We start from the raw sequence: 26,369 nt of genomic DNA, 5'->3' as shown, positions 1-26,369 counted from the left end.
GTGGTCTCGTCGTGGAGGTACAACACAAAGCGCAAAAAAAGGAGCAGAGACAAATGCAGCAGCGTCTGAAACACTCAGGCTTTGTGGAAGGCATTCTCCTATACAGAAGACTGTGCCATGGGCCTGCAGTGGAACAATGTGTCTGGGTGTTCTCTTTACGACTATCTGTTTTTTTAAGGTAGACAGCCCAGAAATTTAAGTCTTAAATCAGTGGAGCAATCTAAGCTAAGCTTGTGTCACTATCTACTTTTTCTTCCCCCCACCCGGTGTTCAGCCATTTGGGAAGCAGGCAGGTGGGACAGGAGTCTACCCCATAACGTCGCCCCCCACCTCCTACCACACAGGAGTGACCCCCTCGCCTTCCATGATGCCTACGCAGTCCCCAGGTAACCCCCCCCCCCCTACACACACACACACCCAGTTTACTCTTTGTGCAATACGGTAGCTGCCTGCTGGTCGAAAACCACAGCCGCCACATGAGCCGAGAACCATATCCTTGGCTGCAGTGCACCTGCTGTTCGTGTGAAGCGAAGCCATGCTGCGATTTCCAAGACGCGTTCTAGCGAGTACGGAATCCTCACCTCGGTGAGAGGCATACTTTCGGTCTCGCCATCCCCATCCCAGACATCCCGCCATCAGCTTGGAGCCACCCGCCTAGCCGCTGTGTTTGACGTGACTTTGCACGCTGGTGTCTGACGAGCCCACTGGTTGATTGTGTGCAGGGACCATCCACGCCGCCAGCTCCCCGAGCGGCGCGCTGCGGGCCCCTTCGCCGGCATCGTTTGGCCCCACCCCGTCTCCCTCCTCTCTGGGGATTTCAATGGGGCAGACGTCCAACTTTGCCAGCCCGCACGGTAAGTGGAAGCGAAGGCGAGGCCCGCAGGACACGGTACATGATTCTGCACCGCATACAGCTTCTCAGTGGGGCTTTTTAAAGCGTGCGGCTGAACGGTAGTTGAACTTGCGATCTCTCTGCTTTTGCTTCCCAGTGAATGAAAATCAAGGATATCGATTTCCAACCAGCTTTTACCCCCCATCTTTTTGGTTACAAAATGTACCATGAAACTTTCTGAAATACTTTTCCTTCATATTCTAGTCTTAAATGACAAATATTTTAATTAATTTTGTTATATTCTAATATGTCGCGCAAACTTAATTTCTGCTCTTTGTTTCAACAAAGGGTAGTTGCCATTTTTTTTGTGGAAATGTTCGGCATAAATTGATGCTGCAGGAAATTTTTTATGACTATTTTAATGATTGGTATATACAATTTTTTTACATTTTCTTTCTCCTTGCGTGATTGTCTGCTGAATCCTTTGCTGTTAGTGTGTAAAAATTAGTAAAAATCCATCTTTACCACTTCCTTGAGTTATTTTACTTAATTACTCTCTTCCTCTACCTCTCTTCACCATAAATGCAGATGATACATTTGAGGCCACTTTAAGACGTTGAATTGTCAAAATGTCCTGCTATGTCCCAGCTCATATTTCATGAAGTGCTCAGAGGCCAAGTGGTTGAATGGCTAGTTCTGTGGTTGGAGAAAGCTCTGTGGAGATATTTTAAGAGTGTGGGCTGAAGTCTTTCTTCTTCTCAGAGCCCTTCTGAAGAGGTCTGGCCTTCTGCCGACTGTGCTTAGAGCCAGAGAGCAGCCCTTAATCTTTCAACAGCTTGTCATTTGGGGTTTTTATTCTGCAGCTATCCTGGGAGTAAGAAAAGGCCAGTTTGCTCTTTTCTGTGTGGACAGAAAACATTCTAATGAGCATTATACTGTAATACTGACATTTTTATAGAAATCAGCTTACATTTGAACCCATTTATACAAATGAGTATTTTAGTGAAGCAGTCTGAGTAACATGCAACATCACCACTGTCCCACCTGGGATTTGAACCCATGACTTTTCATCTATAAGCCCAAAACCTCAACCACTACTTCACACAGCTGCAGGTAAGAGTCTGTTTGAGGGGCTGGGTTGCTCCATTTTAAGCCGTCATAAAATGTAAATGAAGCAATTTTCATCTGAACCTTGTATTAGAGTTAGCTAAGAAGAAGGTGGGGTACCTTTTCTGCACATGTGCTTGTGTTTCTGGGGTACTTCTGCTCGGAAGCTGCTATAAAAAGAAATGTCGTATCAAAGCTTTGATGTGCCAGTCGCCTGATTTTGGTGTTGGGAGTTGCGAAATTATTGTTGCGCTTTGCAGGCACTCTGGACCCCAGCTCTCCTTACGCCTTGATGTCGCCTGGTCAGCGCTCCAGCAACTGGCCGGGCTCGCCCCAGGTGTCCGGCCCCTCGCCCGCCGCTCGCATGCCGGGGATGTCGCCGGCCAACCCTTCCCTGCACTCCCCCATCCCCGACGCCTCACATTCCCCTCGCGCCGGGACAAGTAAGTCTCCCGCAGACCAGAGCTGGGCATCTTTAGACGCCTCTCCACCGCTGGGCGTAGCACTCTCGTGTCCTGCAGTCGCTCGTGACGGATAGCTTCCCTAAGCCGAAGAGGGCTTTTAAGCAATGAGTAAAGCCGGTCGGGCAGCATTGCTGACTGTTGTTGATTTCCCCTGTTGGCATGGCTTGTTTTTGTTCATTTTGTTTGGGAGTACATGAACTAGCCCCCTCCACTCAGTTATCAGGCTGTAGCTCCTCCTTGTGAGGGTCACAGTAATCCGGAGGCTACCGCAGAAACATGGAGCACATGACTGCTCTCGCCCTGTCCGCGACGCCAACCTCTTATTCTTCTGTTTTCCAAATGTACCATTCAGGGGGCATAAGGGGAGTGAAGCGATTTAAATCTGCAGGCCACTTTAATTGAGTATATTAACATTCCTCAGGACATATTAAAAGGTATAGATGAAATCTATCATAGAGAGACCTTATTTTTTCCCCAAACACAAGTCTTATGTTTCATGGACACATTTTCGCCTGAAGTGATATCCTTTCTTTGGGGTTGTGTTCCAGGCTCCCAGGGGATGCCGACAAACATGCCGCCTCCTCGTAAGCTACCTCAGCGCTCCTGGGCGGCCTCCATCCCCACCATCCTGACACACAGTGCCTTGCATGTCTTGTTGCTGCCATCGCCCACCCCCTGCCTGGTGCCCGGCCTGGCTGGCAGCTACCTGTGTTCCCCACTGGAGCGCTTCCTGGGTTCGGTCATCATGAGGCGCCACCTGCAGAGGATCATCCAGCAGGAGCCCAACGTAAGCAGCCCTGTCCCCCCACCCCCTCCTGTGTCTGCCTTCCAGCAAACCGCTCATCTCCGTTACTCAGGGCCCATCGCCTTTTTTGTCTTCTCATCCTGTACCATGCTGTTGGGAGTGTGGCTTTGCATCTAACAGATTACTTTTAAACCAAGAGATCTAATCTAGCTCTAAATCCTTAGGCAAGCTCCTCTTCCATCCTGCTGGCAGAGCACACTTTCTGGGCCTGCTGTCTCTTTACTGTGACAGTCCTTCTCCGTGATGAGTCTATGAATCTTATTTCACAATGCATTTGAAAGATGGTGCGAGATGAAGACGAACATGGCAACGATTAACTGGGTGGCCACTGCTACTTGGTCAGTGTATCTGGGAAATTCTGAGTGTGTTTGCATAAAGTGGCCCTAAACAGAATTGTTAGTTAAGTGTGACTGGTTTCTTGTTAATTGTTTTTGCTCTTCTTCCTTCTTGTCCCATTATAAATGAATGATTTGTCTTTGAAGAAGAATGTAATAGACTATTAGTGCATATCACTAAGGTGGGCGAGCCCTAACTCACATTCAGGATCAGTAGCTTATAGATTAGTTCCTGTTTTTGCTCTTTTGCCTGTTGAAATTATTCTAACAGGCGTTATGCTTTGTTGTGTTCCTACACCCTCTGTTCTCCCTCTGGCTCCTGTAGCTCCAGATCGTGAATTCCAATGAGCCAGGGGTGATCATGTTCAAGACGGATGTGCTGAAATGCAGAGTGGCCCTGAACCCCAAGACCTACCAGACCCTACAGCTCAAGGTGACCCCTGATAACACAGGGCCTTGGTCCCAGGAGGAGCTGCAGGTCTTGGAGAAGTTCTTTGAGACCAGGGTAAGACTGCAGGCTGTGCTCGTGAGTGGTGGGATTTCTGTTCCTGTGCAGCATCGGAGACCTGGGGAAAAATTCCAGAGAGCAAAGCTGTAGGCCGTAAATGTGAAATATTACTGGGTTTATGCGTGTGGCTCAATAAACGTTCTTGACAGCCAAGCTCCAAAACTAGAGCATTTTTTCCCTCCTTTATGCTTTGTTCTATGGGGCAGAGTGTAATTTAGTTTTGTCAGATTTTTAATACTAAATACTGTACTGCCTTCCATTGAGTGGCCAAATTCCCCTTGATTTAGTGTTCTTTAGTGTAAATAAAGTGATGAGAGTCCTTGTTTATATATAGACATTTCAGCGTTCATTATGCTTTTGCAGGAAGATCATGTAAAACATAAATGTGTAGCAGTCTAAAATACTGTCAGTCTTTTGACTATGCTTCTGCTCTCCTCTGTTAGGATAAAATCTTACTCTAACTGTGTATATCATATCAGATTTTAGGTTTTGTGAGTTGTTTGTATGGCCTGTTTGAAGTCCTTGCCATTAATATCATATCAGGTGCAGAAAAGGTAAAAATGTTTAGATGGTTATTTAAAAAAAAGGTGAAAATGGATTAATTAGGGCTGATAAATAAATGTAACTAGAGGTAGTTTATTAGAAGGTGATGTTCATAGGTAAAGTTTTATGAATATAGGAAAGACACATTTAAAGTGCTTTTTAAGGTTTTATATTTCTAGATGCAGCAGAAAAACTATTTTTAAAGAACAGTTAGTTCCCATTCAAATCCTTCCTGAAGGTATATATCTAATACCAGAAGCTCCAACAGGTTGTGGTGCCTCCGGGGGGAAAAGGTTTATGTAATAGGTACAAAAGTACTCATACCACACACTCTTCTTTTATTTTTGTGAAGTTTTCTCCCTTTCTCCCGTTCGTCCATCTTCCAAGCCAGTCCGCAATCCGTTCTCTCTATCCTTAATCAGTCCGAGTTCCAAAAGTCCCACAAATCCGCGCCGAATCCGAAACACAAACCGTAAACCGTAATCCTTTATTTATTCCGTAAATCCGTTATCCTTAACTCTGTATCCACACCAACCGAACTCCACTATCTCCTCCAAAACACATTCACCTACTGGCTTCCACGCCAGTTCACTGTTTCCAGGGCATATATATTTTGTTTCCTGGTGAGACACACCTGTGTCTCATTGTCTTTCAGACTGAGCCCTTTCCATCTGCGGGTCAGCTGGTTTCTCTTAGCGGCCATCTTGGTCAGGTCTAAGTCAAGTATAGTGAGCAGATCGTTCCTAAAATACCTGTCCTGGATGACCCTTCCTCTGGTCCTCTTACAAGGTGTAGATGGGAAAACTGTAGTCAGGGATACCGAGACCAGCTACAATTTAATCACCTCCAGTATGCAGGACTGGGACAGGTGGTGCATTCATTTGCTAAGAGCTCTTCAGAAGCCTACAGATGACATACAAAGGAAAAAAAAATGTTTATTTTCAGCGCTCACAAGGAAATTAACTCACTGCATACTTGTCAGTGTCAGCAGAGCAGACGTTAGACACTCAATGCCTCATTCACTAAAGATTTGTGTGTGATAAGGTGCACACTACTACACACTGCATTCATCAACTGTGATTAGATGCGTCTTCAAATGCAAGACACTTTAACAACAAAAATAAGGCCATGGATTCATTGGTGTCTGCTAAGCAAACAAAGGGCTAATGCTGGGGAAAGGTAGCACTAATGATGGTAATGATATATGCATGGTATTCTTCATTAAACCGTGCTTACAGTGTACAGTGCACTTTAAATCATCTTCTATTTAGCACTGATGGTAAATGTGTTAGAAGCTAAGATCCTGCTTATAAAAATCTGCATTTCAGCACAAATGTGTAATGCTCATCATCACAGTCCTTGCTAAGAGAAAAGTGTTAGTGGTAAAAAGAAGAAAGACTTAGATCCCGAAGGAAAGCGACACCGAGTTTTTAGGGCTGGGCACACCTTACTGGGTTTATCCGAGAAAGATCTTGTCATTAAAAGAATTATAAATGTATTACAAACTTTTGCTATGGCATTATATGACATTTATTTTTGCTAATGGCCTTAAAAGTATATTTTTTTAGCAACAAATATTTTCTGCAGGTTCTTTTAATGTGTGGCTCATTGGTTTTGACCACTATCTTTAAACTTTCTGCCATTTTGTTGAAGCTGACACCCAAGGTTTTCTGAAGAAGTAGCAGGATGAGACCCTTGAGTCACTTAGGTGCTATGACAACTTGACAACAAAAAAACGATGCAGAACGATGCAGAACCTGGTTAACTTCACTGCTTTCTGCTGTAAGACTCATTCAGTTAGACATTAGCGCTTGTGGGAGAACTCTGGATTTGAAGCAAATTAATTAATCCCATTTATGACCAAAGCAAGTACGGGATGAATAAGATGTAAAAGACCTAGCGTACTATGTAGTATTGAGTGTGTGCTGGTGTGACTTGGTTCAAGAAAATGCTGCTTTCAGCACCACAGAGCAGCTTTGTGATTCAAAGTGAGTGGAAGATGAAGTGAACCACTTGGAGAATTGGACAAATATATCTTAACCTTAGAACAGTAATTCATTAAAACTTGTTAGCAGAACTTCTACCAAATCATAGGCAGTTTGGGCTGGAATTTCTGTCATGGGCCAGAACTTTGTGTCTTATGCTCCGCTATTCGTCTCTCTCCTTCTCTCACAGGTCGCTGGACCACCCTTTAAATACAACACACTAAATGCCTTTACCAAGCTCCTGGGGGCTCCCACACACATCCTCAGGGACTGTGTACGCATCATGAAACTGGAGCTGGTAAGTGCTTTTGCTGTCGGGTAAAAACCTTCATTTCTCACGTGTTTGTTTCATAGGATACATATGATGGAAAACTGGCAAAGTACTGTATGTTCATCTGCTTTTTCCAAAACAAAGGAAGCCAGTTTTTGAAAAATTTAAATATATATTGTTCATCATCAAACAGAAAACGTATATCATTCTACGCATATATGTTATATGCATATTGATTTTGGCTGTTGAACATATGTTTTTTACTGACTGTGAGGCAACTAATTGCCTTAGCGTTGATCTGGCATAGGTGACAATCTGATTTCACTAGGCTTGATTTTCAACAAATTAAGAAAAAAACAGGAAATATGCTTCCCTTATCAAGAGATTAATGCCTTTGTGTCAATATGTTGGAGACTTAAAAAGCAACAGTGCTGACTGTTTTGGGATGTTCCACAGCTAGGAATTTCTGATGTGGCAAGATGTTCCAATTAAGCAGTCTGTCCATGATGACCGAACAATTGAAGGAAGTTATGGGGAGACCATGAGTCATCACACCCCTTCCAGATCAGTTCATTATAATCCAAGTGTGACAGTCTGAGAGGGGTGTCTGTTGAGTACAGAATTCCACTTGTAGTGAGTGATGACCACCTGACTGCCATGTATCAGGAAGTCCTGGTACCTCACATGTTTGATCTTCCTGCAGTCTCGTCTTAATATGATAACACTGCAGCAGGACAAAGTTGTGTGAAGATGGGAATGTGACAGTTTCCACACCTGAACCCTGTGGGGATGCACATTGTTTGATGATCTAGGACAATGTGTGGCATTTTGGATTCAGAGACCGGGCTCTATGGGCAGAATAGGACTGAATCCTACAGGACAGCATCTGCATCCTGGCGCAAAGCTTGCAATGCAGGCGTACAGCTTGTATTGCTTCCAGATGTTCCGAATAAATAATCCTTACACTTGCATAGAGCCTGTGACTTTCACAGTATACTCCCGGCCAATCAATGACAAATGTTACTCAACAAAATTAACTTGGTTTTCCATTCTGTAAGATATCTGCTACGGCAAGGGTGATTATCCTGATCACTGAATTTGTTGCAGTTATGCAGTTTCGTTTGATGCTAAGTGCATGTGCAGATTCTTTTCAGATTGTTTAGTAACTAAATTGTACAGTTGTTTTACCACAGAAATGTCACATTTAAAATGAGGGCTAATATTTTAAAGCTAATTTTCACTTAATCTTTAGACTTTCTTGGGGGGAAGAAAAGGTCAACTATATTACTGATAATGTAACAAAGTTGCGATTTTAATACTTTGTAGCCTTTTGTGTCCTAAAAGTGCAGTTAGGTTATGAAGAGTTAGAATTGGTGATAGTGTCAAGTTATTTAGATTGTCAACATCGAACGTAGTCTCTTAACTCCTAGAACTTCCTAGAAACGTCCTGTAGAAATAGGACATCCAGGGATATTCAGCCTGGCACTAAATCCGTCCTGCGTTCTGTTCTGACCCAGTTCCCAGACCAGGCCACCCAACTGAAGTGGAATGTACAGTTCTGCCTCACCATCCCACCCAGCGCCCCACCCATCGCGCCTCCCGGGACCATCGCCGTGGTGCTCAAGTCTAAAATGTTGTTCTTCGTAAGTAAATCAGCCTTGACAGCTATTCCGCGGATCCAGTGACAGGGCTACAGTGTAAAAACCTCCCCACCACCTCCGTACCCAGCTATGGGTGGAGAGGTTTCTGAACAAGGCAACGGGTTAGAGGTTATTCCATTTTAACACTGTTGCAGGGAGCGTACAATAAAAATGGGAAACACCCGAGTCAATGAGGCACACCAAAGCAAGGGCTTCTACACAGCTGTGGCTCTTGTGGTAAATAAGCAAACAACATCCCAGCGTGCTTAAAATACTGGACATGCATGACTGTGTGACCAAGCTCCAGTGACCAAGACAGCTCAACCTGCAGATGTTTCACATACAACAGTGTCCAAAGTGATATCAAGGGAAACACATCAGCAGCAAAGGGCAACTGGGTGGAAGCTCCCACTCCAGGATCGTGATATCTGGGCAGTAATTTGAAGTGCTGTGCAACACAGACGAGCGAATTCAGATCACTTTGACTTCAAATTTCAGTCGGGGATGCGAGCTGTCATTTTCTTCCAGAACAACCCATTGAGAACTCCTCAACAGGGGGATGATACCATAGTCAGGAACAAATGGTTCATCGCATCTGGTTGTGCATGTTTGTTGTGCAGCAGTGGAAATATATGATCAGATGACTCATCCTTCACCATCATTTCTCTAAATGGTGCCAGTCTAAAGAACTCCAAGCCCAAGTGTTTGGTTCCACTAGTAAAAGTGTTCAGGTGATTCTTGAACGCAGTGGGGTGCATTTTCCTGGCACAGTTTGGTTGCATTTATTCTCTTACAAGGCAAGGTCAGTGGTGCCGAGTGTCATTCTGGTAGACATTCTAGGAAAGAGAAGCTGCAACATGGGGTGAAGATCATCAATGCCCACATCCACAGAGCTTGTGTGGTCACCTGATGGTTTCATGAGCATGGCATCCAATCTGCATAATTCCAGACACTGGTTGACTGTGTCCCAATGTCCTATTTAATGACTTTACATTGGTGTTTCCGTTTTTTGCCCACTACTTGCGCATGTTACTCTGAAGAGCTTGCATCCTTCCTGTTGGGGAAAAGATTTTCCTTTCACCATCATGGCAAGTCAGGAAAGAAAATGACAAGATGTTTTTGTCAATGCAGGAGAGTTATTGTGCAGTTCTTTCTTTCTATACCTAACGTACTACAACCTATAAAATATCTTTTGTGTATTTTTTTACCTTATAGCATTATTGTTTATTGTACAGGTAATGATTATTAGACCTGTGGGGAAAAAAAGAGTCCTGGATAATGTTTCTTTTGCCAAGTTATATACACACAACAAGTGTTGAACTATATTGGAATCCAAGCCTTTCTGTTCAGGTGCAAGGTGTTCCCAAGTGTCTGTGGAGCTGATGGACCACATGAAAGCACACGAGACTATAACTGTTGTTCTAAACTTGGTAACAGTACTGGAAGCAAGAATTTTCTTTGCAGTTTTGAATTTCAAAATTCTTTTAAAGAAGATATAAGATCTTGGGCTGTGATTTGTGATGTCCTACTCATCTACTGTCTGTTTCAGATGGGGAGGTTTCCAGTTCTAATGATCATTAAAACTGTAAAAAAAAAGAGTCCTGGATAATGTTTCTTTTGCCCACATCCACAGTGCTTGTGTGGTCACCTGATGCTGTCATGATCATGGCACCATGGTGCTGTGTGTTATTCTGGTAGACATTCTAGGAAAGAGAAGCTGCAACATGAGGTGAAGATCATTAGTCTCCTCCACTCATGTCTCTCCCTGGCTTCCTCTCGTCTCCCCCAGCTCCAGCTGACCCAGAGGCTGCCCGTCCCCCAGGAGCCCATCAGCATCATCGTGCCCATCGTCTACGACATGGCCACCGGGCTGACGCAACAGGCGGACATTCCCAGACAGCCCAGCTCCTCGGGGGCCGCCGCCCTCATGGTCAGCAGCATCCTCAAGAGGTTCAACGAGATGCACCCCCCGCGGCAGAGTGAGTGTGCTGTCCCATCGCCACATCCCTCCTCCCCTCAGCCTGCGGTTGGAGTAACTGATTAGTTATTTCACCAGTTGTTCTCCACCTCAGTCACTGGCTGTTTTACAAGATGGGGAGGGGTCAATAGAAATCGCCCGCAAACACATTTATTAGACATAACGACATTTTATTTTCTTTCACATTGCTCCAAACCTGTTTGAGATAATAGCTATCACAGTCAGAACAGAACTTGCTGTAATCCAGAGATAGTGTCACAAAACAGATCAGACTGCACAAAGCAATATTTGATTTTTATTCTTGAGTATTAAAACATAAAGTCTAGACATTCTGATAGGGATGCTAATGTAGAAGCATGCTCCTCATAGCACTGAAGCAGATGCGTAGGTGAAAAGATTTTCCAGAGCAACCATTACTTGCAGATTTATTGTCTTTATTAAATAAAGTACAGTTGCAAATGAGAGGAAGCCATTTAGTCCGTCTAACTTGGTTGGTAATTAGTATCCTATGGATCCAAGGATCTTATTCAGGTGTTTCTTGAAGGAAGACGAAAGTACCTTGGACAGCATGCGTGTACCTTGTTCCAAACTCCCATATCCCTTTGGGTAAAGACGTGCCTCCTGTTCTATATGCACTTTTGTATTGTATTAGGTAGACAGCTAGATTGAAATGCACATCCAATCTTTTTCAGTTTCATTGTTCCTATCTAGAATATCAGTGCAGCTATCCGTCTTACAGGAGAAAGACTGATAACGTATAAACATTGTTGCAACTATAACCCACTGGCATTGTATCACTGGTCTGTTTGCTATCTCCTACAGGTGAATGCACGATATTTGCGTCTGTTCATGAACTGATGGCAAACCTCACACTGCCCCCCGGTGGACGACCGTAGCACATCTCGTGGTGTTCAAGAAACTGGACTCTGAATCCATAGTGATCCAAGGGCGTCAAGCATAGTGGACAAACTGATGTCTAAAATAATTCCACACGTTCCTCAGACTTCAGATTTTGAGCTGTGCTGCGTCTGGCATATGGCAACTTAAAAAAAAAAGAAATGTATTAATGAAAAGCAGCCATAGAACACTTTAAAAAAATACTACAGCAAATCAGTGGCCTCCTCTCTTGAGGCAGTCCATGTCTGAATTAATTCAAAGAGCTAAAGGAAAAGTAAGATTTTATTTTTTCAGAGATGCACTTCTTAAATAGGAAAAGAAATGTAATAATTGGTTTTGATTTGTTTACCTGCAGCCGTATTTTGTTTTTAATGCAGTTTCAAGGAAACATCCAGCCTGATATCCTCTTTGTATGAAACTTTATTCAAATTCCTTTTTTTTTAAATAACTGCAACACTGATGTCTGGGGTATTTAATATTGCATTCTTTATTAGTACTGTATTTAAATGTCTTTCTTTTAAATGTCATGGCTTAAATTAAACATTTACATTCAAACCTGTCCCTTTGAATACTGTAAATCTGTGACAAACTTTATAATTAAGCTGTATTTTATTACGAGTGGATTTCTGTCTTGAAGGAATCCGAGGCCTGTTATAGCCCCTGGGGAGGGAGGGGTATTTAATAAACAGACAAAGAAATCCAGTCTCGTGTGTGATCCTTGACCAGACCCATCATTTTCAGTGCCATCTTGTGCTTTGGGAAGTGCAGGGTCCCTGATCTCACGACTGCCCTTGTGAAAGGGCCAATGAAGTTACATGTCGAAGTTGAGCCGCCTATTGAGGATATTTCTACAGAGTGTGCAGGGATCTTTCACCTTTGTTGCTCAAAAATATATTTTTCTTTCTAATGATAGCCCAAGAAGTGTTTTCTACACGCTCAAATAAAGTTTTAGTCTTCGATACCATTCCCTTTATTTAACTATGCATATGCGATTTGCCACAAACTGTGTGAGATCTGTTTTACTGAAGTGTAGGAACATTGCTCTTAGTGTATGTATTACAGCTTGTAGCAACCCACTTAATCCGTAACTCATTTCCACCCCCAAAATGTGCTTCATTTAAATGTAATTTTACCATTAAGAGCAGTCCGGGTAAACTTGAAAATGTCTATACTTTTTAACTTATTCTTCTTGTGACTTTATCTTTGAAATTTTCACTCCAATGACATTTTGCATTACAACGCAGGTCACCGTCAGGAAATAAGACGATCAATTAAAAAACCGCCACTCCAATCTGCATTGTGAATTGTCATGGTATATTTTTGTCCAATAAACGAGCAGAATCATAAATCCGTTCTGGTTACGTTTCGTTTGAAAAACCGTTCCCAAAAACTAAAGACGGTTTGCTTTTCATTTCCTTTCTAAGTCGACACTATAAAATAGATGTGTTAATCCTGCCGAAGCTGCTGCTCCTATCCAAAATTGTGATTTCTGAGCGTTTATTTTCCAGAATTAAAAATACAAGTTCGATCCATAAGGAACAAATTCTACCCACTGTCTCGTTCTGCAGTGGAGTCCGCTAGAACTACAAATCCCATCATCCATTTCATCTGACAAAATTAAGACACAACAAAGATCATAAGAAGGTAGATACTAACACCCAGGAACCTTTTAAACATTCAGAGAAATAAGTAGAAATATTCTGTAACATACATACAAGTTTATCTTAAACAGTTTAAGTGCAAACCGAACAAGTTTTATACGTGAAAATTAAATGAAAGTTGTTTTAAGTGTTTTAGAAGCCACGTTGTTTTCCTGCCAGGACTCCGGAATCTGATTGGCTACCCCAAGGTTTATTAAAAAGAAAAGTCTCTTCCTATCGTAAAACACCAGGCTGGAGTAGGGCTCAATGCACGCTTGTTTCGGATCTGAAGTTGTTAAAACAGTGCTAGCTAGTAGGACTTTTCCCGGTGTGAGCGGAGACGGGCATGTGCTGTCCTGTCAGGGAGTTTCCGTGGAACCGTTGCTGAAAAACCGTAAGATAGCTGGAGTTTTATTAACGATCAACCTGCTCAGGTCTTGAAGGAACACTCCCTTTTGCGATGGTACACGAAGAATTAAGCGCCCGTCTCAATGACATCGGTTACAAAAACTGGCTGAAGGCAGGCTACTGCCTTCTTAAGCTGAGAGACGGGTTGCACGGGTTCGTCAATAATGAGACGAAGACTTTCCACGGGAGGCTGATCGATAAGAACCCCGTACTGCGGCGGGGATACACGTGCAGACACGGGTGCCGACCTACGGGCAACCAGGTGAGCTATTCATGCAGAAATGCGTCTGTCGAGCGACAAACAACAGCGCGCTTTCAGACTTAAAGTGAGATATGCATCAATTCGCACTTTAATATGCGTGTAGTTAATTAGCAGGCTCATGTAGTACTGTAGAGAGCTACAATACGTGTTCAAAAACTGTTTATTCAAATATCAAAAGCAGTCTGGAGGTTATTTTAAATCACCTGTTAACGTCATTTTACAGAGTTTACACTGATTTGAGAAATTAGCGTACTCGAGGAGAGAACATGCAAGCTCCGTACACAGGGCACACTATACCCGTGACACAAGAGCTGCGATGCAGCATCGCTAACAACCAAGGCGCCGTGCGAGCCCTGGAAAGCCTCAGTGCACCGTTTACAGAGCTCAGCGCTTCTTAAACAGCCCTGTCCTTTACCACAGGATCGCTGGGATGATTGTAATATGATGTTTAGTACCCACCTCCAAAGCGATTCTGAACGATGCCGCACCTTCCACTCCGAAGTTCTGCTGTGTCTCGCTGTGGGGGAGGGTGCGCCTTATAAAGGCTTTGGTGAAGGCGTCACATTCGGTCTCCTGGCGACATTAGGAGCTTCGGTGACGCAGACAGATACGACATGAAACATCATTGCTCAGGACTTTCTGTAGCACTAGGACATGGCCTGTTAGTGTCTGTTGAGCTACCATGAAAGATCTAATCTCTCAGCGTCTCTTACTGTATGCATTTGCGTTCTGGTTTTACTGATGTTTATCACTATCGTGCGTTTATATCACAGGGCGAGAGCTACACAGTGCTAAGCACTGTGCCACCATATCACCTTAAACCACTCCGCTTATCTTCATTCAATATTCTCCCATTTGATTTGGAACTGATTTTTGTTTTTCGAGCCTGTTGATTCTTTAGTTTGGGTCTACTGCTTTCTCCATTCACCGTGTTCCTCCCGCCTCTAGCTCCACTCCGTCTGCGCGCTGTGTGAGGAGTGGAAGAGGGAGATCCTCAGGCATCACTCCTACAGGGCAGCGGTCATTAACTGGGGCAACTGCAAGCCCTGGCTCTGGCCTTCTCAGCACTGGGAGCTCGCAAAGGTACAGTCTAGCTAATTCTTCCTCAAAATTAATCCCTATTTGATAATCTCAGGTCAGTTCAGTTTATTTGTCAGGTGCACAAGTGAAATGAAATACGTATGGTGCAATGAAATGTTTATTTTTACTTATTCTCACTTTTATTCTCAGTTTTCGTATTACTTAATCTCACTTATTTTAACTTTTTCGTACTCTAGAATGTGTCCCACAAAAGCCAGCTCATTAATCTTGCAGCCAGGGCTGCCAAGTGCTCTCTTTTGTTATACAAATACCTGGCGTGGTTCAGTTTTGGCATTAAAGGGCCTTGAACCTTCTGGTAAGTTAATTACCCGATTGATGTTTTAATTGCTTGATTGGTCCAAATGGCGTTATATACCTGTTGACTGCCCCTGGTCTGTGCCAATGGACTGATATCAGTGTGCAGAGTTCAAGTGCGATGAAATGCGCCCATAAAAAGACGGTTTGAAAACGTCGGTTTGAGTCAATGGTACAGGTAGAATTCAATAATCTGCCAGCTTGCAGGAACAAGGCATCTCAGAATGTGGGGGTTCGTGCCTTCATGCTCCTATAATGCTTACCAGAGGGAAGGGGGGAGAAAAGTGAGGAACCACGGTGATTGTTATCCTTAGCGATACTCCCAGCCTTCCTGCGACAGCGAGTTGTAATAACAGTAGAGGGGGGCTATGTTAAGAGAGAGTTGTTGCTTCTTGCTAGTTAATTCTGAAACCTGTAGGGCTTTTAGGGCGCCTTTGTCCCTGTGGAGGAGCACAGAGAGGTAAGAGATGCGCTCTCCCCCCGCAGGCCTACATGCCCCGCGGCCAGGCGGCCAGCACCGGGCCCGGGCAGTGTGACGCTGCCGCGCTGCTCAATCTCCTCGGCTGCTGCGATCACTTCAGCTTCCTCGACCAGCAGCAGGTCAGAGAGGTGAGTAGAGGTGTGGGATTCACAAGACAACCTTCTTGTGTCTTGTGTTCACAAGACAACCTTCATTACAACATTCACATGTAGTAATGTCGCTGCATTACCTTTGCTTACTGCCTTGTCTTTCTCACACCTGAAGAAGGCTCCACGGCCAAAACGTTGTGTTTTCTTTCTTCTTTTTTTCAGCATGGAATAAACCTACTACTTGTTTCTTTGCAGCCTACGCATGCTGACGCAGCCACCCACCTAAATAAGTTCCTTTCTGTCTTTGGTTTCTATAGCTTTTCATGATTTTCCCCAGGCTTGACATTCTATATCTTAAATAACGGCATCTACTACTGTATGCCCAATCAACTTTGATTTTGTGAAAACGAAAAAGTAAAAATTAGATAAGTACGTAATGGTCAATCATGAACGATCAATTAATAAATGATGACACCAAAAACAAAATCTGTATACTGTGTCTAAGAGCTGTAGTGTCAAACAAATGACAAAGTTCAGGTGTCTGTGAAGCAGAAGTCCCTTTATTCATATGCATATGGAAGTCTGGCTTGCAACCACCAGACTTAAAAAATAAGTAGCTGAAGATGGTCCTTTATACCTTAAAACACAAAGAGTTACTATGACATATTCTAAACAAATGATAAAACAGCAACACCTGCTAATTAATTATATCTAAGTTGCAGACTAGACAACAGTTAGTTCTTTTCATATTCTGGGCGTACAGCCAGCTTACCAAATACATGCCCCTTACTGAGCAAGGACAGGCAGCATCTTTATATACATTTGAGCACAAAGCCTACGTCAAGCCACAAGACTGCATAGTTTGCAAAGACATACAAAAACAAGAAAATGATATTATTATCTCACTTCCTGGGTGTCTCTCTTATCTCTTCATTCTTCAGAGCGCACATGCATAAACAGCACAGTAAGTCTGATGCATGGTATACATTCAACAGAGAGTGTAAATACTCCAATCTGTATAGACATGATCTGATCTCCATCTTATTTTCAACTTAAAATGTATCTAACAGTCTAAGTCCCTAGGGTGAGTCATGACGAGTCGTAAATGATCATTAATTAAAGTGATGTTAATATCTTTTAAAGGAGTGATACGTTTCTGTTCTGGTTCATTATATGTTGGTAATGCTTTTCAGGTGGGCAACGTTGGCAATGACTTTGTGCTGAGTAGCAATTTGTCTCGTTTGTCTGCCGAATAAGGTGATAAAGAGCCGGAACGAGCTGATGCACTCATGCGAGATGAGGGTGTCTGCCCAGTGGATGGCTCGTTACGAAAAGAACCTGGAAGGTCTGCTCCTGGAGCTGAGACACATTCCGGAGATGGTCGCTGCTGGCCGAGAGATAAAGGAGGTCAGGGGTCAACGAAGCCGTAAATGTGAAACTCAAGGCCATGATAGAGCCTTGCTGAAAATGCTGTAGCACCCTTAATTAAAACATTTACAGATGTAGCCATTCAAAGTTTGCGGTACAAACCCGTACCGCGCACAACTACGTACGAACCACCGCGCCGTACCACAGTACAGTACGTGATTGGCTGGCCAAAATGACCGACAGGGGCACTCGTGGTGCATTGGTCGGTAGTGAAAAGATTTAATAATTTAATCTCTTTACTGTGCACATTTTAATCCGCTTAGTATTGAATATTTATATGGAATTTTACAACTAAAGGGAATTTTTAGTAGCTGAGCATAAAAAGAAGAGGAGCATAACGCATCTGAAGGTCATAAACAATATTAATTTAGGAACATAAACATATTATGTAAACTGTATATTGCTGGTATTGGTAGTTTAAAGAAAAAATGCACACCAGTATTCCATTTCTCCCTAAATATTTTAAGCACCAAAGTCTTACATGTGGTTATTTCGGAAATGTTTTTACATGCTCCTTCTGACCATATTACTGTACGTTTATATACTTTGTGAAAATTGATCGTTTTAACCTTTTCTGTGAATACGCTCATTATCGGAGTAAACAAAAGCATACTTTTAGAATTTGATTAATAGGGAATATAATATGGAATCGCGTATCTAAAGAATTAGAGTTTTCCTTTAACAAATAAACATTTCTTTGAAAAATTAAAATAGCAAATATTATGGACACTACAGTATATTGACATTTTGTATGTGTCTAAATATCACAACATGTTCGTACTGTATGTACACAGCGGTAACGCAGGGTGTAGGGCCAAACCCGCAAGCCCTACATTAATGTTGCGCATTCTCTTGGCGCTGCGGCCGAAGAGCGCCTGCCTGGGGTATGCGGCAAGGGGCAGGACAGGAGTGGTAGTTATCAGGGCAAAGATTAGGAAAGCCGCTGACCAGTGCAGCTGCCCCTCTTTGAAACGGGCGTACAGTCTGGGGAGATCACCTGGGTTTTGCACCCGTGCCTGCTCTGCTCTCTCTCTCTCGGGAGTGCTGGCTGTGCCGAATTTCACTCCACAAAGTCTGAGTCTCTGTGTCTACATTGTTTGTAAACAAACCAGTTTCACAAGTGTTTCCTCAGCTTCTTCATTTTCAAATGCCCACGGGCAGACTGACGCATGTTTTCTTAGAAAAACAGATTAACAACACGAACCTGTGTCAGTCTTCTGTGTAAAAAAAATCGGCTTGAACACCGTGGGTGCTGTTTTTAATAAGCTGCTGAGTAAAGAATGGGAATTTTCCTGCTGTCAGTAGGGCGCAAACCCACGTGAGCCTGAAGTGCTACATCATTAATACAGTAATATCTTCCGTGTCGCATTAACAAAGTTTAAAAGGAGGAGACACTTTACACTTTAACTCTTCAGTTCACAGAGAAATTTCACCAGAGCCTCTTCTCTTCTTTTAGTTTAGCAGGATTCAAGCAGGATTTCGGATGAAAGGCAGTGACGTCAAGTAAGCCCAAATCAAAGTTTAACCCGTTCAGATCCTTTAGCGTTTCATTTTGAGCTGAAGACCCTCACACCTGAAGAAGGCTTCACAGCCGAAACGTTGCGTTTTCTCTCTTCTCTTTTCAGCATGGAATAAACCTATTACTTGTTCTTTTGCAGACTACACAGGCTGAAGTAGTCTTGTACAGTGATAATAGACATGGGTAATGTCATCCCCATTAAACAATGTGCTTATCGCGCAAATATTGCTAAACTAAAAGTGTGTATTGTCTCTTTAGGGTTCTGTAGCATTACAGTTTGTTTGTACTTGCAAGAATAGCGATTACAAACATTAAAATCATACTTGCTTTATACTGTCCAACTGAGCAATCTTGTTTTTATAAAATATACCCACGTTTTCATGTTTAATGTGTACGATGCTGTAATGCAGTTAAAATAATTAAAAGTCTTAACAGTATCAACTTGAATTCTTATCTCTATTAATATAACTATCAAGTGGTATTAAATAAATACAGCTTTTTAGTATAGATTACACTTTTCTAAAATTTATTTTAAAAATTAAAACGATTACAATCTAATCTTTCCATGTTTGATCCCAAGAGGAAGTACAATACGCTCCTGCTGGAACAGCACCCCCTCCCGCTTTCCAATGAAAGACAGGTTCCTTTCGCCCAAGACAGTCAGGAGACATTAGAAACTCGCCACACCCGGACTGTTATAGTAATGCATTAGCAAGTTAAAGCAATTCCATTGAAAAGCTGGGCATGATAATTGTTTTCTTCCTTGATTTGCTGATCTGTAAGGCTGTTGGGTGCAGTGAATGTGAATTCTGTCTTGCATTGTCAGATTGTGAAAAATAAAAGTATTTTATGAAACACACGTTTGCGAATTTAATCGAGATGGGGGTAAGGGGGCCTCTCTGTGACACTCTCCCTTATAAAATTAACATGAAACAAAACAAAAACTAAAAATAAGATACAATCTACAGACATATTACAGACATTTACAAAAAAGACATATCATAAAACATTTACATATATTGTTAAATTATTACTTTAAATATATACTTTAAATTATTGTAAATATATTGCTTTATTTTATATACAGTAGCTGACATGATTTGGATGGTGTTGTGGTTATTAACCGCCGAAGCCTGTTTTTATAGCTTTTAAAGTCGTGCAATGTCTAAGCAGGAACACATCATTATATCTCATTTTTTATTTATTTTTTAAGAATTAAAAAAATCGTTTACCCAGCCTAATTTTAAAGATCTCTACTTGTGAAACTTTTCACAGCCTGTACATAAAACTATATACACAATACTGCTGACAGCAGGAAAATTCCCATTCTTTACTCAGCAGCTTATTAAAAACAGCACCCACGGTGTTCAAGCCGATTTTTTTTACACAGAAGACTGACACAGGTTCGTGTTGTTAATCTGTTTTTCTAAGAAAACATGCGTCAGTCTGCCCGTGGGCATTTGAAAATGAAGAAGCTGAGGAAACACTTGTGAAACCGGTTTGTTTACAAACAATGTAGACACAGAGACTCAGACTTTGTGGAGTGAAATTTGGCACAGCCACCACTCCCGGAGAGAGAGCAGAGCAGGCACGGGTGCAAAACCCAGGCGATCTCCCCAGACTGTACGCCCGTTTCAAAGAGGGACAGCTGCACTGGTCAGCGGCTTTCCTAATCTTTGCCCTGATAACTACCACTCCTGTCCTGCCCCTTGCCGCATACCCCAGGCAGGCGCTCTTCAGCCGCAGCGCCAAGCGAATGTGCAACATTAATGTAGGGCTTGCGGGTTTGGCCCTACACCCTGCGGTACCGCTGTGTACATACAGTACGAACATGTTGTGATATTTAGAAATTTAAAAAATGTCAATATACTGTAGTGTCCATAATATTTGCTATTTTAGTTTTTCAAAGAAATGTTTATTTGTTAAAAGAAAACTCCTAGCGTTTGCTGGATTTGAACACCCGACCTCACGCTCATAAATCACTTAAGCTGTCACACCACTGATCCAGTCATGTGACATGCACTGAAACAGCAATACACATGTATCAATGGAAAGTTTTATATTACTGTTTGTGCTACAGTACCTGAATATAATTATATCGTTATTTATTTCTTTAGATACGCGATTCCATATTATATTCCCTATTAATCAAATTCTAAAAGTATGCTTTTGTTTACTCCGATAACGAGCGTATTTGCAGAAAAGGTTAAAACAATCAATTTTCACAAAGTATATAAACGTACAGTAATATGGTCAGACGGAGCACGTAAAAACGTTTCTGAAATAACCACATGTAAGACTTTGATGCTTAAAATGTTTAGGGAGAAATAGAATACTGGTGTGTCAGTATTATACAGTATTATACCAGCCATATACAGTACAGTTTACATACAGTAATATGTTTATGTTCCTAAATTAATATCTTTTATGAGCATGTGAAAGGCATACTTTGTATGATTGGAAACGAATGCGTGATCAGATCAACGCAATGCTGTGGTGTTACTTTTTGTCAATGAAAAAATAAAGTCTTTTCATTTACAAAGATGGTTACAAAGAATGTGGACCAGGGTAATACTTTGAGTTTACAGCTTGTCCAAGATCATTCATTATTAATACTATTAGTAATATCTTCGGTAAAGACTTTGATGCATAAAATATTTCTGCATAATTAAAATATTTATGATAAAGGTGGTAGGTTGTGTACTTTTGTCCAACTGAGCAATATTGCTTTCATAAAATATACCAACTTTTTAATGTATAATGATTAACATGCTGTAATGCACAGTTTAAATTTAAAAGTCTAAAGAGTATACAACTTAAATTCTTAATTGAATAAAGATTGTCCCTCAGCAGTGATTGGGATTCAAAAGCGGGTGTTTTCTGGTGACAGCTCAAATGCTGTACAGGAGAGGTTAAGCTTTATTAGCTCCACCTGCCGGTTTTACAAGGTGATTCCAGATACTATTAACATAATCTAATTTGCATACGGTATATTGCGGTATATTGAGACACGCCCACCGCGTTGTACCGCAGCATACCCCGCTCGTTTTGAATGGCTGCATCTGTATACCTCTTGCATTTGATAAAAACGTGCATATCAGAAAGATACCCTGACACTATAAAGTATGCAGGTGTGTGCCTGTGCTCTGAGACCCTGTGCTGCTGTCTGTGTGCAGATATTGGCTGTGGATTGGTCAGTTCAAATACCTGGAGCGGACAGCACCGATGGGCCGGAGAGCGCTTTTCCAGAGCTCGGCCACGTCAGCCTGGCAGAGACAGAGCTCCTGAGGGAGAGTGTGAAGGAGGTGCTCCTCTATTCCGGGGAAGTGAACCCCCTTTCTGAACAGGTACTGCCACTACACACACAAGACACACATAAACCCAGCCTGTCCTGAGAAGCACACTGCACAAACACAGTGCATTGTCCTTCCGCTGGGGTCCTGCAGTTATTTCCTTACCGAGACTCGAGCGCTGCATGCATGTTTATAGTATAGTTGTACATTGTATAAATGAGATATGTTCGTGAAACTTGCTTTTAAATAATACTTTTGGTCACACAAGATTTGCTTTCTACAAAACCCAGTTTTCAACAAGGCACTATTATATTTTCACTCAATCATGGTACTTAATGGATCTCATATCCTTCAGTGTATCTGGATGGCAGTTTCTATTCAAGAATCACACTGCAATCAATAACTTTTATATAAGGGGTAATGTAGAGTAATATGCGCAGGCAACCACTCATTGAAGATTTTTTGTTGCCCCTCAGCAGAGCCTGGAGGGTTTGCAGAGGCTCAGGGATTTTCTGCAGAGCCACCAGGATCTGGAGGAGAGGTTTCAGGCGGAGGTCCAGGACCTGCAGTCTCTAGAACTGGAGTTGCAGAAGCCCGGAGACAAAGACAGTGAGGACAACCGAGACAAGGAAGCAGGTGAAGAGCTTTAGTAATTATTAATAGTATTTATTAACTGTGTCTGACAGAAGAGTTTTATGTTGCGTGGAGAACTGTATTACCTGGAGTCACTTCTTAAGGGTTTTGGAAAATTACGGATATTCTATTAAGCATCCTATAGTGTTTGAAAAGAAGCAACATTTGGTCACACAATTCTTGAGCTGCTAACAAACCTATTTATTCTGCACTGAATCTAAGTCAAAGCCAAATAGTTTCTTCTTTACCGTGAAGCACTGTGCCAGAAATGCTTGCTCAGGTGTAATGTGTAGGTATAACCAATCCTGATCCCTGATGGTTCATGGTTTAGGAACACTTTAGCATGTCGAAAATGTGTCCAGTCTCCTCTGATTGCAGAGGCTGCTGTCTGTGGCCCCGCTGCAATAAAAAGACTTACGTAAACCACCAGGGCCAATTTTCCCAGAAGCCAATTAACTTGCCAGCATGTCTTTGGACTGTGGGAGGAAACCAGAGAACCTGGAGGAAACCATGCAAACATGGGGAGAACATACAAACTCCATACACATAGTACTCCAGGTCCAGAATTGAACCCATGGCCTCAGTGCTGCAGGACAGCAATACTAACCGTGCCACCCCTGACATGACTGGTTGTCAGAATATGCGTCAGGTGAATCAGTATTATATCACTTGATGCTTTTTTGGCATTTAGTTGTCAGCCAGAGGGGTAGAGTATTTCAGGCTCAGCTGTCTGTTGGTCATCCTTGGAGACAGGCTTGTCCCTTGGTGCTTTCTGGAGTTCGTATACTCGTGTACTCGAACACACTCGTACACTCAAAGTACGCTCTAGGTGTCTGTTACTCAAAAAGAAAGAATGCCTAGCAAGATATTGCGACCAGATGTTCTTTAGAATAAGCCAGGGTTTGTAATCTACAGAAATAATAAAAGTGAAAGAAATAAACAACACTCATTTACAACTTCCAAGTTCACTGACTAAACTGCTGATTTTCTTTACTTTAAGCATTGAGAGCCACTCAGTATAGGGGGCTATAAAGTTGGATAATTTGAAATAAAAATGTATGATTTTTATGCAATCTTGTCTTCTAGGTATTGCTCAGCTAGATAAAGAATGACTGAAGAAGATATGGTAAGCTGTACAGATACTGTCATGATCGTAAACCCCTCTTCTTAAGGACGCTCCAGCTCTTCCTTGTTTAGTACTCATTCCCTGCACCTGCCTCTGGTTCCTGCCCCCTGTCCTATAAAAGCCAGACGCTCACTCTGTTCTGGGCTCTGCTTTGGTTCCTGTACCAGGCGAGTCCGGGACCTGGAGCGCCTGGTCCTGTCAAGGTTTTAAGTTCCTGTTCCTGCCGGTTCCGACCCGATTCCAGTTTTAATTCTGTTTGTCTTGGATGGACTGCCCGGCTCTGGACTTTTGCCTTTTCTCGGATTCCCCATTGGACTCAGTTTTGGACAGTTTGCCTCGGCCACACCTCCCCCAAACACCAGTGTACCATGGACACGCCCCCTGTTTTCCTTTCAGCCTCCTACATGCTTTTTTCCCCGTGTCTTCCTCACTCTTCCCCGGATTGTGTCGTCTGCATAGGGTCTGGAAAGAACGCCTTCATGACAGATACTTATTTGATTTGAGGCTGTTTTATCAATTGCTTTGAGAGCTGCGCCCATGTATTACAGGTACTAGTGCAAGGCATTGTGGGACAGAGACAGGTGAATGCTAAGTAATAATTCATGGAGGTGTCAGATGTTTCAAAGTTGGCTATTGTCTTATCTTTTTATTTAAAGGCACTACTCTACTCTTCCCCCAGTTTCTGTAATCATTGCTGCTCAGCTACTGCTCCAATTGTACTAATGCATTAGATATGCCTCCAAGAGAATAGTACTGCTTGACGTTGAAAGGGTTAACAGATATAACAGTTGATATCAGAATCAGTCTGTATTCCTGAAGCAGACAAATTCAGCACCACCACCTTGCCAAAGGCAATGTTAGTAAAAACGTCCAGGAGCTAATAATGTGACAATTGCACAGAAATTCCAAAAAATAGTTTCTGTACTGCTTTTGCTCAAGGCTACAATAATAACCAATAAGCTAGCTATCACGCCAAACTGTAGGCAATTGCTAAACTGATCACACATTGCCTCTGGTATACTGTACATAAGATTGAGAAAATCCCTGCTGGAACATAATCTCCTTGCTCGGCTTACAAGTGTGTGTTTGTGTGAGAGCTCAAAATAGTGGTACCTACTGTAAATCATGGTGTGAAATAGCAGTTTGTCCAAATTTGCATAAAAAGTGCTCATTTTAAATGAGACTGTATGAGCTGTCCAATAACTTGGAGACTCAAGGCATTGTATAATTCCTCATTTGCACAGCATGTTCTCTTCTTTATGCACCTATCTCTGAATTGTACGTGACATAATTTAATAGTTTCTTGGGCATTTTTACTGTTAGGTGACCTGTGGAACAATCTTCTGGATTACATCCAGCAATCCATGACTGAAGACTGCAGTATTTTTCAACTGTGCCTGATCGATACCTTTGTCATGGAAAACTGTATCAGATGTCGCAAACATTTATACTGTGTCAGCTTTAAATAGGTGTTTTAATATTTTTAAGCACCTGTTTCATGTTTTCTGCAATGTTTGCTCCTCTGAATAAACCATGTTTTTAATAAACCATTTCAATCCTTGCACTTCCCAATACAGGATGTATTATAATTATAATAATTGCTTACACTTATATAGCGCTTTTCTGGACACTCCACTCCAAGCACTTTATCAGGAGGTCTCCCATCCAGGTACTGACCAGGCTCACACCTGCTTAGCTTCAGTGGGTTGCCAGTTGTGAGTTGCAGAGTGATATGGCTGCTGGCGTTAAAGAATATTGTTTTTAACGGTTGTCTTGGATGTCCATTTGATTTCATATCAGGCTTTGTTTTGGTCTGTTTGTTTTGTCAGTAAAACATCTCTTCTGCCAACTTGGGTAGAGACTGGCAGACCTTTGAAGAACACTTTTGCATGAAGAGGACCAGCCAGATCACTTTGTACTAACATGAAAACTGCGTCATCCTAGGCAGACATCATATTTTCCTATATTTCTTGATTTCTCTTGAGCTTCCTTTGTTATTTTGATATCATCTGTTGTCATCTTATTCTTTTAGAAAAGTTAGTATTGATTGGTTCAGAAACATTCTCCAGGATAAGCCTCCTATTTCTATGATGCTAGCATGCCCCAGAATAATGTACTTATGAACTGTAGGCCAAGTCTGTAATATGACAGATGTGTAATACAGATAATTAAAATATCTGAAGCATTACACTGCTATACTTGCAGGCTGGTTTTTGCAAGCATGTAAAATTTTGAACGTCTCTTTTTTCAGAGGAGACAGCCTGATGACAGATGACGGCCAGCATTCCAAGATGGGTCATTTTTGCTAAATTTGCAAGAAATCAATTTTATGTAGGAAACAACAGAACTGTAAATGTGCTTTTCAGAATATTTGAATCAAAGTGTGGCTATGGGTGTTCTAGAGTGTACGGCATTGAACAAGCATAATTTCTTTCCGAACATCTGTTGGGATCTTGGTTTGGCAGGCTGACGTGACATTGATGTAATAATTAGACGTAATTAAGACAATGTTACTTTAAGTAAGATTATTACCATAATATTGCGCCAAATACATATTGCGACAGCTGAAGGGCAGTAGAACATCGCCCCAGAATAAAACAAGTACGAAAACTGTTCACTAAATTGTACATTTTATTAAGCAGCAGTAGACTAAATATCGTAATATAGTTTTATAATTATTGTACCAAAAATGTTCACATTTTAGGAACACCAGTATCGGTTCCAGAAAGC

The 26,369-nt window shown here is 42.1% G+C and overlaps 2 protein-coding genes and 1 long non-coding RNA gene across 3 annotated transcripts in view; all 3 read left to right on the top strand.

Moving 5' to 3' along the window:
• Positions 1-12,063, top strand: part of med14 (mediator complex subunit 14) — a 42,839-nt gene extending 30,776 nt beyond the window's left edge. The window contains exons 23-31 of the mRNA XM_088913232.1: positions 275-386; positions 723-854; positions 2,200-2,382; positions 2,952-3,190; positions 3,869-4,048; positions 6,770-6,877; positions 8,368-8,493; positions 10,280-10,469; positions 11,291-12,063. Coding sequence (XP_088769358.1) covers positions 275-386; positions 723-854; positions 2,200-2,382; positions 2,952-3,190; positions 3,869-4,048; positions 6,770-6,877; positions 8,368-8,493; positions 10,280-10,469; positions 11,291-11,364 — 1,344 coding nt within the window. The 3' untranslated portion in view covers positions 11,365-12,063. The remainder of the gene's footprint in view (positions 1-274; positions 387-722; positions 855-2,199; positions 2,383-2,951; positions 3,191-3,868; positions 4,049-6,769; positions 6,878-8,367; positions 8,494-10,279; positions 10,470-11,290) is intronic.
• Positions 12,064-13,225: 1,162 nt separating this feature from the next.
• On the top strand, positions 13,226-22,530 carry LOC148836089 (uncharacterized protein CXorf38 homolog). Its single transcript, XM_088914123.1, has 6 exons — positions 13,226-13,675; positions 14,624-14,758; positions 15,557-15,679; positions 16,898-17,047; positions 21,764-21,934; positions 22,357-22,530. Exons 1-6 carry the CDS (start codon positions 13,466-13,468, stop codon positions 22,528-22,530), a joined length of 963 nt encoding a protein of 320 aa, XP_088770249.1. The 5' UTR covers positions 13,226-13,465.
• A 1,079-nt stretch (positions 22,531-23,609) lies between these two features.
• LOC148836088 (uncharacterized) lies at positions 23,610-25,186 on the top strand. The gene is made up of 2 exons (XR_016090937.1): positions 23,610-23,639; positions 24,963-25,186. It is a non-coding gene; the product is annotated as an uncharacterized LOC148836088 (long non-coding RNA).
• Positions 25,187-26,369: the final 1,183 nt, after the last annotated feature.

This window comes from Atractosteus spatula, chromosome 4 (assembly GCF_055471065.1).
Source record: "Atractosteus spatula isolate fAtrSpa1 chromosome 4, fAtrSpa1.hap1, whole genome shotgun sequence".
Lineage (NCBI taxonomy): Eukaryota > Metazoa > Chordata > Actinopteri > Semionotiformes > Lepisosteidae > Atractosteus > Atractosteus spatula.
Note: the sequence above shows the minus strand (reverse complement) of the source record. Positions and strands in the feature narration are given on the sequence as shown.

Coding starts and splice junctions, on each gene's coding strand:
- LOC148836089 (XM_088914123.1), top strand. CDS start 13,466: ATGGTACACGAAGAATTAAGCGCCCGTCTCAATGACATCGGTTACAAA. Junction 13,676..14,623: donor GCCGACCTACGGGCAACCAG/GTGAGCTATTCA, acceptor TCCCGCCTCTAG/CTCCACTCCGTCTGCGCGCT. Junction 17,048..21,763: donor CTGGCCGAGAGATAAAGGAG/GTCAGGGGTCAA, acceptor GTCTGTGTGCAG/ATATTGGCTGTGGATTGGTC.